This window comes from Lytechinus pictus, chromosome 17 (assembly GCF_037042905.1).
Source record: "Lytechinus pictus isolate F3 Inbred chromosome 17, Lp3.0, whole genome shotgun sequence".
Classification (NCBI taxonomy): domain Eukaryota; kingdom Metazoa; phylum Echinodermata; class Echinoidea; order Temnopleuroida; family Toxopneustidae; genus Lytechinus; species Lytechinus pictus.
This window is the reverse complement of record NC_087261.1, coordinates 18,178,385-18,192,802: the sequence shown is the minus strand read 5'-3', so window position 1 is coordinate 18,192,802 and position 14,418 is coordinate 18,178,385. Positions and strand designations below refer to the sequence as shown.

Here is a 14,418-nt window from a genome sequence, read left to right as displayed (position 1 = left end):
TGCAAATTAAGGGAATTACTTGCAAGTTCTTATTCGTAACGAAGTGGCAAATTCTTTAAGGAAATACACGATAGATGCCAGATCGAAGTTATTAGTACGAATTTCCAAGATGTTCCTTAAATTTATCTAAGCAAATGGGGCATGGCAACATTTATCACATAAAGGGAAAAAACATTCTACATAGACAATAAAATGTGCAATTATTACCTTCATACAATATAACGCGCTGTGTTAAATATCCAGTGAAATTTGTTACATACGATTTATGATAGGTGCAGTCAAACAGGATAAAATCCGTGCTTATGAAGTAAACTGTGGTCTCCGTTGAGAACATGGAGAGAGTCAAATTCTTATGGTCATCTGGTAGTTGAAACAAAATAAAAAAATAACAACAACAACAAACAAAAATAATCAACAATATCTTCTAAGGGACGTCAACGACATGGTTAGTGAAAAAAAATAGTTTCCAGTATATTGGCAAGGGATCGTCATTCGTTGCAAAATGATGAGTGATTTTCAGATGCTTAAAATACCTATGTTTAATAAAAGTTTCAGTCATTAATCTGGGGAAAAAGACTGAGGTCTTTAAGTTCTTAAAGATAAAGAAAAGAACTATACATGTAATAATGGTAAAGCCATAAGAGCCTCGATAAGACTAACAGTTCTCGCCTCACCTTCTACAGGGATTGTAGGCAATTCGTCCACAGGAGGGATTGTACAAACTACTATGTCGGACGTTGTAACAGCATTGACCAGGTAAGAGTCGAAGGCACACTGGTATTGGTGGTTGTCTTTGAGGGTTGGAAGCTGCTGTACAGTAATGGTGATCTAGAGTCGGTAAAGAGAAAGGATAACCTTTGATAGCAAATTGTTTTAAATAACTGAATGACCTCTTGTTACATATTTAACGATATAAAAATATTTTTCGATTTTGTTGTAGGAGCAGACTTTTCAATGTTGTTTGAAGGTTTGCATGGTGGTATGTACAATCGCTGTACAACTGTCTGAAGACGGACAGTCAACCTGCCCGAAACGTCGAGTCTCTCTACTACTCATCATCTCTACTCGCCGACTCAAGCCAGCATCTCCTCACTAGCTCTTCTACTCAAGCTGTTCTCAACTCATCAATCTTTCCTGGTTTACAGTCCTTTTCAGGACTACTTTCAAGAAAGAATACTCTACTCTCAAATCTCCACTTTCTCGCCTATCCATTTCTTCTCTTCTCCTATCCACTGTTTCTACAACACTTCACATGGTGTACCGTAAACCACATCAGCGAGACTTTTCAATGTTTCGTAATTAATCCTAGACATGCTAGATGACTACAAAATGCACCTTAAATAAAAACAACATTCTTTAATATTTATTGAAAACACATAAATTAATCATCATAATTTTTTTATTAATTCCATTGAGAAGGCAAATAATCAGTAGGCCCAGACGTTAATCACTAATATTATACGTGAAGCAAAGTGGATTCAGTGCACTGAGTTCATTGCCAATGGATAATAATAATATTAATAATACGGGTATATTTACTCAGGGAAGCCGCTTCAGTTCCGAAAACTGTTCTCCCAGCGGGCCCTGCTATTATTATTACCACGGCTTTAGCTGGGCTGCCTAGGCGCTCAAAGCATTCAAGGAATTTCTTCCTACCGAGTACCCATTCACCTCACCTGGGTTGAGTGCAGCACAGTGTGGATAAATTTCTTGCGGAAGGAAATTACGCCATGCCTGGGATTCGAACCCACGACCCTCTGTTTCAAAGTCCGAAGACTAATCCACTGGGCCACAACGTTCCACAATAGCTTAATACAGCTTACGTTTCTAACCGCAGATTTTTAACAAGTTTCCAAGATTTCTGGTAACATGCCGTGTGTCTTTCCACCTTAACGTTCATGGTTTATGTTAGTATTTTAATGATTCAACAGCATTTTCACGGTTAAATCGGGCCTTTCGTTTTACGTTATTTTTTTATGTAAGATCTGGCTGGATTTTTTATATCGTTTTTTACTATAAATTTCCATTAATGTATAATGGAACTTTCTGTTTAAAAAGTGCCATAACTAGGAAACTTTAAGGCCATGACCGAACCTGAGATCACCCAAAAGCATTCTACTCCAAAAACTTCTTGTCTAAGAACACCACATACCTCTTGTTCTGTATTTTGATAAGGCAGTCTATGATCAGGCTGGACATCTGAGATGGATACACATTGGATGGCATTGTAAGACAGCCACCGGGTAGATTCATTAGGGGAAGGACATTCTTCGTATCGGGTACACCTTGTGGTGGAAAGGATATACGTGAAAGTGGATTAGGAAGCAAATCAATTATTTGAGAAACATACAAAGTCGGGGACTATTTTATTTTAACCTAAAAAGGCCTTGTTAAAGTTTATTGAATTTTTTTTTATAGAGCCCTTGCAAATTTTAATTTTGGTAAAAAATTCATTAATTATATAAAAGCTTGATATGCTGAGGCAGAGAGGTGTAAATTTAAGTTTAAAAATGCAGTAATTTCCCTCTAACTAGACGAGTGAGACAAGGTTGTCCAGGGGAATGCCCTGTTATTCTTAGTAGTTGTAGATTTTTTGCATCAATTGATTTAAATAAGTATGATATCATTTAAGGTATAAGTTTGAAGGATAATGTAAAGTTGAGGTCGAGATTAGTCAATTCGCTAATGACACAACAGTATCTGTAGCACATGAACTGTCCTTAAAAATGTAATAGAAAGAGTCAAAATGTTATGTGAAGTTGCTGGACCATCGTTCAATATTTCGAAAAGCTCAGGTAATTTTGGAACTTTTATTAGTATTATTTTTAATAAGATTGATTGGAAAAGTGTATTACTGCTAGGGGTGTATTCTATTCAAAATATGTTTGATGCTTATGAAAAAACTTGGAATGAAAAAGTAAAAAAAAATGAAGAAAAAAAAACCAAGTATTATTCTGGAAATTCCGATATTTAAACTTTTTCGGAAAATCTTTAATTCGTTTAAATTGAAATATAACCTATTTAACGAATGTATTTCCCATGCTTAATCATGTTAATAAAAAGTTGAACAAATTATATTAAACTTTATTTTGAAAGAGCGAAATGATAATTAAAAAAAAAATATGGAAACCTGAAAAAGGAGGAATAAATAGGCCTGATTGGTTTTACAATGTAACGCCCTAAAACTTTTTGGCAAAAAACATCATTTAAAAACAAGGATCATGATTTTCGATGGGAATTCCTTCGTGAACTGCACCTCAATTATACACAACAAAAAAAGTAAGTCCCCCCCTTGAACAAACATCAATAATTTCCGAACCAATGCGAGTTTTTGATGTATTTTTACATGAGCGTGTAGGTAATTTTATAAGCTACCTTCTGAGTAAATGTTATGAACGTATTTTACGTCATGCTTCAGTGAGCACCGTCGGAAGGCAAAAAATTCACTTTTCAAAAGTCACAAGCCAAATATCATGACTTTGATTCCATTTCATATGAACTGATTCGACACTCTCATCATGAAAAATAGTCAGAAGGCTTGTAAAGGTACTTTCTAAAAGACGATACAACTTTTTTGGCTAAATTTCACGGTTGAATAAACACAAGTCCAAATTTGCTATAATTAGATTTTTTACACATTTTTATCAATAAAAATGATCGAATATGATGAAAATTATTTTTGGGAAGAGTATCTTTAACAATATGCATCGTTTCACGGATCAATGAACATTTATTGAAAACAAAAAATACGATTTTGAAATATCATAGGCAAGTATTGTGTCATTTTGGTAACTGATACTGATCTTTTATCAATTTTTTCGTTATGTTCATGAGCAATTAACATGCTTCAATGATTCAAAGGCGTTCAATTAAACATTCACGCTTGAATGAACATGTGGAATGTGATTAGCTCTTTTTTACGTTATTGGAAAAAATGCAATTTGTAACTATGGATATCTGTCACAAACCTCCTTGCATGGTTCATTTGATTTGATTTTTATGAAAATCCCGATGCTTAATGCATCAGTGAGCACACAATATTCGAAAATTATGCAAATGGTAAGAAAGTTCAAGGCCTTGGCCCCACTCTGTGCCGTATCGAATTGTTATTTTGGTGTGTGCGCCTTTTGGATAGTGTCACCCTGAAGCCATGTGCGAAGTTTCATGAAATAACTGTTGGCAGAAGTAACAGAAACCGTCCATGAAACAAACCCTTATTTCAAATTTGTTAAAATTTTGACTTCCTCTCTTTTGACTTGTGTACATTACGGGTGCATATGTTTATGAATAAGTAACCCAATATTAAATATGGTGGAACTTTTTTTCAAGGCTGTCTTTAGCAATGTCATTTGGCAGTAATGTTTATCAACCTATGGGCAGAATTCTGTGCAAAAATGAAATCGATTTGTTTATTCATGGATGAGTGAGCATGCATCAAAGTTAGAAAATGGGTATTTTCAATGTCACAGACTAATTTTAAAGGGTAATAAGTTCAATATTGGGGGCAAATTCGGTTTCAAATGTGACTTTAATTGCTGTTGTTTTTATCAACCATCATTTCTATCACCACACACTTTCCGAACTTTTAACATTTTCATGGTTGAGCGAGCACATTCGAAAACTTAGGAATGAATACTCTTTATACTGCATAAATGTATTATTTTCCTAACAATTTCTCATGATCAGTTTAATTCATGCACAAATCAGGGGGTATCCAGAATTTAAAAATGGGGGAGGGGACTATAATCGGGGTAGCCACCAACATTTTCAAATTTTAATAAGACCTAACAAGTTGTAGAGGATACTACCAAAACCCCTATGATGATACGTCACAATACAGGGGCCGCGGAACGGTTTTCAAAGTGTGGGGGAGGGGCTGAGCATACAAAAAATCACAATCGTATGGTCAATTTTACATTTTTGTACATGCTTTTGGAAAGTATATTATTTCTTCTTACACCTATAAAATGTGTATTTTTAATGTTAAATGTTATTGTATATCATGCTGTTCTTTAGTTCATTGCACAGTGACAATGTAAATAAGAACATTAAAAAAGAGAGATAATGAAAAAGTATAACCAAATAATAATCGGAAAGAAGTGATATAGAATTTATTCAAGTCCAATTATCATCATGTAAGCCTATGTCAATTATGGATAGGGGGGCGAAAGTAAATATACTGCAAACTTGCCTTGCCTCTAGAGTACACCATCCACAGTAAGGATCTCCATCATTTCCACCATCCTCACCAATGCACTCCTCGCAGGTCTGGTACTGTCCACAGTTGACTATATCGACTGTAACAACCCGATTCTTCATTTGTAAAAGAGGTAAACAATTATTGTACCGGAGTTCTTTTTATGAATTACAATAAGGACCTATTCCAGAATTCATAATGGTATACAAAAGTCGGTTTCATGTTGATAGCACGCTGTGTCCGTCTCCATATCACAAAAAAATCGTCTCAGAGCTTTAGAAAAAAAATAGATTACCATTTTCGTGTGATACCATAACTACAATTTATCACGTTATTTGCTTTTCCTCATGTATTTAGTTAAATTCTTACCAAGTGCACTATAATGCTAGATTTAACTTTTCTCACATGTGGACTTTTTGGTAATTAAAGTCTTATTTCCATTAACTTCAATTAAACCTTGTATAAGAAAATTCTCACCTGCGTCGAGTGTCGGTCTGAGCTTGTAGCAAGTGTAAGTTGCTCTTTTAATTCATCAAGGAACATCTCCTGTAAGACAGAACCACCTCCAAGAAAGATGTCTTCATACACGTACCCGAAAGAAGTGTTCACTATGTTAATCTTTTTTGACAAACACAGCAAGTGATAATTAGCCTTTTAACATTTCGAATATATTAGGCCTACGTTGAAATACATGTATCCAACAATAAACAGTTTATAGAAGAAATCACGAAGAAAAAAGACGACCACATAACCGAGATGTGTCGATGGCTCTTGTCTATTCATGGATAAGAGGCTTCACAACTACTTCCACGTGATATTTTGAAACCGTTTTTAACCCATTATCTGTCTATCTTGTTGTTGCAATATATATTATTTTCACGAGAAGCTGAACGAATTTGTTCTTAAAACGTTTGATAAATAGTTAGATAATTTATTTTAGAGAATTATTTTGTCAGTGAAAATTAAAGATGACACGGTGCTGGTCGATTTGAGATAAAGAAAACGACGTCAATTAAGCAGTCTTCATTTTTAAAATTTCAATTTCAAGCCAACTCAAAAGCACGGAGGGGTAAGAAGAAAATGACGAACCTTTTGAAAATATTATAGAGCATTCATATAAGATTAATCATCTTGGCTCATTTCTCAAGAAATATTATCAGCAATATTGGCGACACTAATCAGATAAAAAAAATATTGCACAATTATTCAATGTGTGAAAATAATGTTGCAGTCACTTCATTTCTGTTAATTTAAAAAAAGAGAAGATAATCCGTAACAAAAACTTCATGTATACGAAACAAATATATATTTACCAATAAGAAAAAAGGCCTATACAAGCCTACAGAAATTGCATCATTAAGACAATTAGGTGATCGCCCTGTTCAGCTGACCCATGACAACACGAGTCTTCTGCCGCAGGGTCTACTTTACACATTAAACAAACTCTGCTACCAAATAACTTGTAAATACTAATATAACCACGCATATTCATCATGGTATATAAACTTGAGGAGATTTGTTCAAACAAAACCTTTCTGTAGTTTTCTTCTGTTAAAAATTCGCTAGGAGTATGATCATTTGCATATACAATATTTCATTCCCTAAAATATTCATCAGACTTTTCCTTAAAAAAAAAGAAAAGAAAGGGCTTAATGGGTGTGCAGGTTGGCGTGTGTAAAATGTTCGGATGTGTGTACGTGTGGAAGGGGGCGGGGAGGTAGTCCTGGGCCCCGTCTTACAAAGAGTTATGATTGATCCGATCAATCGTAACTATGGGAAGCCAGCAATGTAAACATCTAAAATACATGTTTGTTTAAAATATTTTTTAGAAGTGATGCATATTCATACATTCACTGTTTTCTCGACAATTCAGTAGGGGAAGGCGGGGTAAGTTGAGCATAGGGGCAAGTTGAGCCACCACCCCAGGCCAATAATGAATGAGTCAGACATTGTGATGGTTTCATGTATTGATGACCCATTACACAATCTTTATCCCTACCACATTGTTTTCGACTTTGAAACAAAAATGACTTTTTAGAGGGAAAAATACAAATTTCAGCAAAAAAGGGTGTAAAATAGATGAGTGCATTTTACCCACACACGTCTTTAAATAATAAAGTTAATCCATGGTAATTCTGATGGTAATGTATAATAGAAAATAAAAGAAAACATGAAGAGCCATTGATATGCAGGCAGAAAGGTGCAAATTCACATGATAGTTCTTTTACTTTTAGAGGATGTTAGTATTTATAGAGATTAAAAAAGAGAAAGACTTAAAATAAAAAAATGACATACTGCTTCTTCCCGCATACTTTTAGATTTTGTGGCTCAACTTACCCCCGCAGGTGGCACATCTTACCCCACATATGGGGCAAGTTGAGCCATTTGACATTGGTTTTTTCAAAGATCACCATGAATTTCAGTGTGGGGGTAGAAAGTTATATATAGGTGAAAAATGTTTCCCAAGAATCAAATTTAAAGGCAAGGTTCTTATTTCTACAATAGTATTAGTCATATCAATTCTAACATGCAAAATGCAAAAAGTGTCACAACTGCCTTCCCCTTATGCTTCTCTTCGTTTTCAAAGGACATTGAGCAAATTTCCTAAAGAATTTTTTTTTTACCTTTGATGGATTTCCATATACCTGAGATTAATTGGATCAATCGTAACTCTTTGTAAGACGGGACCCTGGTGCACGTACCTTATGTAGGCTTCCTTCTGTATTTCCTACGAATGCTACTGTGTGGTGTCTTTCTATGGTGGTCACAATTGAGGTTGAAATCACATTATTAGGGATAGTAGTGGTGGGTGAGGCAGAAAGGGGATTCGTTGCACTGACATAACTGTACAGTACATACCCGTCTTCAAATGTAACTCTACACGGGTACCATTCCGGTGGTGTGTAATTCGGAGCGGGATACTGTCAGGTGAAAACAGAAAGCATGTAATGCATTTGGTGGGCAGGAATATATGACTAAGAGTGTAGTGAATATTTTTTTTAAACAAGCGCACACCTAGTTACAAAGAATGCGTATAGCATTTTCATTTATTTCAAAGCAGGACAAAAGAGCATTGTCGATTAAATACCTTGCTCACGGGCATAGGTGCTGTGGCCGGGGATCGAACCCCGGACTTTCGGTTACACTTCGTAATTCCGAAGGTTCGTAATACCGAAGGTTCGTAATTCCGAAACACGTAAATTGCCTATACCTCGATGTTCGTTAATCTGAAGACGTAAAAGGGTTCGTCAATCCGAACATTTGTGGCGTTATTCCGAAGGTTAGTTATTCCGAAGGTTCGATAATCCGAAAACGAAATAAGGTTCGATGTTCCGAAAGTTCGTTAATCCGAAAACGAAATAAGGTTCGTTGTTCCGAAGTTTATTTAATCCGACAACGAAATAAGGTTCGTTGTTCCGAAGGTTCGTTAGTCCGAAAACGAAATAAGGTTCGTCAATCATTTAGTTTTTGGACTAACGAACCGTCGGAATTACGAACCTCATTTTGTTTTCGGACTAACGAACCTACGGAATTACGAACCTCACTTCGTTTTCGGACTAACGAACCTTCGGAATTACGAACCTCATTTCATTTTCGGACTAACGAACCTTCGGAAATACGAACCTTTGGAATAACGAACCTTTGGAATATCCGAACCTTCGGAATAACGAAGCTCCGGAATTACGAATGTATGCGGGACTTTCCATGTATAGCAATTAGCAAGGCACCTTAGTCCACTCGGCCACGGCACCTGAATATATTCAGCATAAACGATTTATGTCGTGTTGACGTGTAGGTATAAAACATAGATTAATTTATTGGCAGGGTCAAGTGAGGAAGAATGCATGACTACTTGTGTTCTTTTGATGGTATGGAAATACACTTTTTCAAATTGTACTATATTTTGCATTGCTTTATCATTTAATTATATATTTTAAACATGGGTGTTGGTGCGGAGGATTATCAATTGTTCATGGGGGAGGGAGGACTTCTAAAAAAAATAACATAAGAGACAATCCACTGCGATGACGTATATGTATACCTCACATAGTAATGTAAGGTCAAAAAATAAACACACACACACTTATATCTTTGATTGTTCAAACTTTATTCTTTGCCGAGCAAGAGCTACGGAACAAATTGCAATTTGATCCGCAGCTCTTGCTCGGCAAAGAATAAAGTTTGAACAATCAAAGATATAAGTGTGTGTGTGTTTATTTTTTGTTTACCTTACATTACCAGGTAGAAGAGAATCTGCAAGCAGGCTCTCTTCTACCTGGTTCGAAATATTATGTTGACTTAAGGCCCCGGCTAATCTAGATAAAGACCAACGTGTAATGTTATTTTAAAAATAAAACAATATTAATATCATTTATGCTTTCTGTCTGTATTTATTGCTCAAGGGGGGGGGGGTGAACATGATGGATCCTACATGGACATGATGGAGCGGAGCAACAGCCTTGGAGAGTTGGTGTTTACTGTGAGGGCCTTGTTCACACTTTCCATCATGTTTGGTGTGTGTGTGTGTGGAGGTGGGAGGCGGGATGCATGTAAATTCGTCACGACACCTCCTTTGCATTATAATTATATGTTTATCAGTATTTGGGGGATATTTTTGTATGTTATATATCCGTTCATCTCTTATTTTTCCTCTCTTTGTTTCCACTGGGCTAGCCCCCTTTCCCTGGGTCATCGCAGGGTTTATCGTTTCACGTACACAGAGTTATGACACCAACATCTCAAATTTTTATACCTCAGGTCTCGTAGAAATTACGCTACATTTATCTTGAATTGAAGGATTAATCTTTGAAATGGGATTTTTTGCATGTTCTCCTTCTTTGATTTCAAATTTCACAAGTTACAGAATCTCGTCAGATTTCAATGTTGCAATGATTTTTTTAAGATAACGTCTGTAGCATTTTTGTTTTGGATTAATCATTTTTGTTCAGGGTAGAGTGTAAAGAAACCGAGGGCACGAATGCTTGGTTCCGGTTCTTTTCATTAACAAATCATTTCAGGGATGCATGTGGGGGCAAAGCAAACCTACCAGTCTGGTATAATCGCGAGAAGGAAATCCTTGACAAACCTGAACTAATTTAATTACGATTTTAATTTGACTATCTAAATAGATAAATTCACCCCCCCCCCAAAAAAAAAAAGAAGAACAATCATTCATGGTCATCAAATCAAAACAACTTACCTTTTCACATTTACTTCCAGATATGAAGCTATTCTCAGTGCCAGTGCCCTCTCCGAGAATGCAACCTAAGATAGCATCTTCAAAGCCCTGCTGGACATCGATCATCTTATACACACAAAGAGAAGACGAAGGTGAAGATGAAAATACCGCGTACAATACGTCATCCGTGGTGTTGATATTCATCGATTCAGCTAACTGGGATCCTGCTGGTCCAATGTAAGCCGATTGAATAATATTCTGAGATCCACCACGTGTACATTGTAGCTCTATCTCCGTGTACGATTCGAAATCTTGGTCGGGTGAATCACGACAAATACGTCCTAAATAAGTTTCCTCGTTTCTTGATATAAAAACGTATATAAAGTCCTCGTAAGAGATCATGGCCCGAATTCACAAAGGTGGTTTCATTTGAAACCATGGTTTTCAGAAACCGTGGGTTTTAGAAACCATGGTTTTTCAAAAACCATGGTTTCTAAAACTTGCTATTCACAAACGATGGTTTCTAAAACCCACGGTTTCAACAGTGGTCTCAAATGAAACCATGGTTTCAACAGTGGTCTCAAATGAAACCATGGTTTAAACCGTGGGTTTTACCTAAAAACTAGGGATTTCCCCTTTTTAGCATGTACTGAGCATGCTCAGTTCATTGAAAACTTACATTCAACAGCTAGCACTGGTAATATGGTCTGATTCTTCACTTACTACAACTTTTTTTTTCGGTGAAATATCAAAAAGTGTAATTTTATGCGCTTCTAGCTATCTCGCGATTCCCATGTAGCCGGCCCGCGTGTATTGGTACTTGACTCGGCCCCGGCTCAAGAACTGACTTAATTTTGTGATCATAATTTATTTTCTTCACTTTTGTCGCAGAAGATAGACTTTCTTGTATTCCTTTAACTCAATTTCTTCATAGAGAGAGTAACATTCAGTGTAGATGCACGATTGTTGAGGTTTGTCATCTTTTCTCTCTGATCGTGAGCCCCGTGAGTAGCGAAAATCGGATGAACGATTCGGTGCTTTTCATCGCAATACTGCGTAGCTCGGCCCCCCTAGCTGCCGGGGCGATTACGCCCCGAATATCCTCAACGGAAGTGAGCGTGTAAAGAGCCGAGCTTGCCTGGCTGAGCTGAGGCTCTGCCCTTCTACATTTTTAAATAAATGTTTTTGTTTATGTATATTTATTTTCAATGGTGTATAGCTTAGTTTTAAGTAATAATAGGCTTCAATTTCTTTGGCTTGTGGATGTTCGATTCAGGCTAAAATTAAATGTAGTACTAATAACGTACGCATGCCGAGGCTGCAGGGGGGCGTTTTCGCCCCGGCCCCCTAAATATGGTGTGGGCATGTCGGGCCGAATGAAGCGATCAATAAAAAAAAAAAATAATAGGGGGCTTAGCATTTTTTTACAGAATTTAAAATTACATGGATAAATTGATCTAATTTTGCCCCTTTCAATTCCTTGTTTTCCCCTGATTTATTTTAACTTTTCTTGCAGCTTATTGAATAATATATTGCTTTTTATATTACTTTTCCCCTGGTTTACAGCTTAGCCTTAGAATGAGTTCTATGCATATTACGTAGCTGTTTGAGTATTAAGGGAAAATATACATGGGGGCCGGCTTGGGACGATATCATCCCGGCCCAAAAAATGTTCAAAAGCATGGCCGTACGCAGCAGTTGCCCCCCCCCCTGGAATTTTTAATAATTTAATTTTACTGAAAATTTTCATATCCACTGAAAGTGTGCATGAACAAAATTCAGTTTCACTTTCAAAAATGCAAATTCGATTAAGTATACAGTGTTTACTATGTAATTATTCAAATTTATATGGTAAATAATAAAACCCACTTTACTAAGGGACATTATATTTAAAAAGAAGTATTTTGACTGTTAAATTCTATCTTGTGTATAGGCATTTTCCTGAGACAAATGGAGATGTTGAGAGGGATGGAAATGATGAGAGAAAAGAGATGAGGGTGATGGAGATAATGGGAGGGATGGAGGTGATTGAGACGGGGATGGAGATGAGGGATGGAGGGGATCAGACGATGGAGATGAGAGGATAGAGTGATGGAGATGGTGAGAGGAGGGATGGAGATGAGAGGAGGGATGGAGATTGTGAGGAAGGGAGATGATCAGAGGAGGGATGTCGATGAGAGGGATATATATAGTTAAGAGGAGTGCTGGAGATTAAAGGGGATGATCATTACTATCGTCAACATCATTACCATCAACACTATCATCACCATTGCTATCATCTCATCACCACCAACATCATCAATCCATCACATGTATGACCACCACCACTCGTCACCACCAACTTCATCATCCCACCATCAGCAGCAACACCATCAAAATCCTCATCACCACCAAAGTCCTCTTGATCATCTTCATGATTACTTCGTCCAAATCAGGAAAAGGGAATTAAGACTACTCTTGTATCTTTTCTGTATATATTTAATTTGCATGAAATCACCTGGCACCTTGGAAAATCACACCAGGAAATTACATAAAAATATAACACACTGAAAATCTAATACTCAATTGGCATTTTATATCATATTGTAAAATTACAAATATTTGTGACATAAATAAATACTTATTCCAGGTTTTGATATCTTGCCACATTCTTGAATTACAATACAATAATGGCCTAAATGAATAATTATTAGTGTTAATCATTAGCTGGTGTTTTTCTGGTTGACCGAGTCAAGCTCTACTAGTTAGGCTGCCTGGTTTCCTCAACTAGGCCATCAGGTTATCCTTGGGGGTCAATTGAAATTATATTTTTTCCAAGAAAATGCATTAATTGCCCTTTTGTTTCATTCATGCCCCCTAAATGTGCATGTGCCAGGCCAAGCTAGTGTTTTCCCAGTTGCCCGAGTAGAGCTCAACTCATAAGGCTACATGGTTGCCCCAGATAGGCTGTTGCCCTGGGGACACATGAAAATAATACATTTCAACAAAAAACAAGGTGAACCACGTGTCTCGCCTGATATCATGATCAATAAACTATGCAATATGATCTTTTGACCTTATCATCCTCGTGGACATACGGTGGTATTTAATCCTCAATGGTTATCTGTACCAAGTGTAAACACAACTAATGCAAAAATAAAAGACATGAGAGCAATTTAAATTGATGACCCTTGACCTCATCATCCTCATGGACACATGCATATTTTGGAGCATGCAATAAACTTTCTGGGAGCTATCAAAGTTCTAATCATTTGAAAAATACAATTTAAAATATGTGAGAATATTTCACATGAAAAAGTAAATATGAGGAATCTACATTTGATGCTTCGTGATTAAATAGTGTTTTTTTTTAACAAACTGTTTAAATTTAAAAATCATTGAAGATATGTAGTCTGTCAAAGAAACTAAATCTGATAAAAGTTAATTTCAAATACTTAAAAAAGAAATAGATTAGATTATTTTCCTTTGTATTCATGTGAAATTCTCAGTAATGTGCTATTTTAACCCTAAAACCGCAGGGGGGTGAATCAACCCCCCCCCCCCACCCTCAACATTTTCCACGACCATTCCACTGTGCGAAATTATACGACCGTGCCGCTCGCCAACATTTTATTTTGAAGTCTTGCACATCTTTTGAGACCAAATTTACGATGCCTGGTATGCATTTGGAAAATTACTCAACATTACATAAGTGCATGTCAGACCCAAAATTGCTCCAAAACGCGATTTTGTGTACAAGGTCAATGTTGAGTTTTCTCATCTTCTTAATAAAGAAAACCAAAAGGTTGAAAAACAAAGATATACATAAGAAATTCATAAAACAATAAAATACATAAGAAATTCATTTTCAAACTAGGATTTTTTTTTACATTTTTGATTGTTAGCAATGGTATAAAAGTATAATTTACGCATAAATTAGCATAATTCACGCATAAATTAGCATAATTCATATAAAAGATCTGACGATTTCGAAAAAATTAACCATATTTCATTGCACATTACACCCCCCACTATTATCATACCAATTTTCAAGGCATTTATG

The 14,418-nt window shown here is 36.2% G+C and overlaps 1 protein-coding gene across 1 annotated transcript in view; it reads right to left on the bottom strand.

Annotated features, from left to right (window-relative positions):
* LOC135157259 (plexin-A4-like) overlaps nt 1–14,418 on the bottom strand; it is a 68,748-nt gene that overhangs the window by 45,788 nt on the left and 8,542 nt on the right. The window contains exons 3-9 of the mRNA XM_064112242.1: nt 10,398–10,502; nt 7,900–8,118; nt 5,675–5,815; nt 5,192–5,313; nt 2,153–2,285; nt 675–828; nt 261–360 (exon numbers count right to left, since the gene is read on the bottom strand). Of these exons, the coding sequence (XP_063968312.1) occupies nt 261–360; nt 675–828; nt 2,153–2,285; nt 5,192–5,313; nt 5,675–5,815; nt 7,900–8,118; nt 10,398–10,502 (974 nt within the window). The remainder of the gene's footprint in view (nt 1–260; nt 361–674; nt 829–2,152; nt 2,286–5,191; nt 5,314–5,674; nt 5,816–7,899; nt 8,119–10,397; nt 10,503–14,418) is intronic.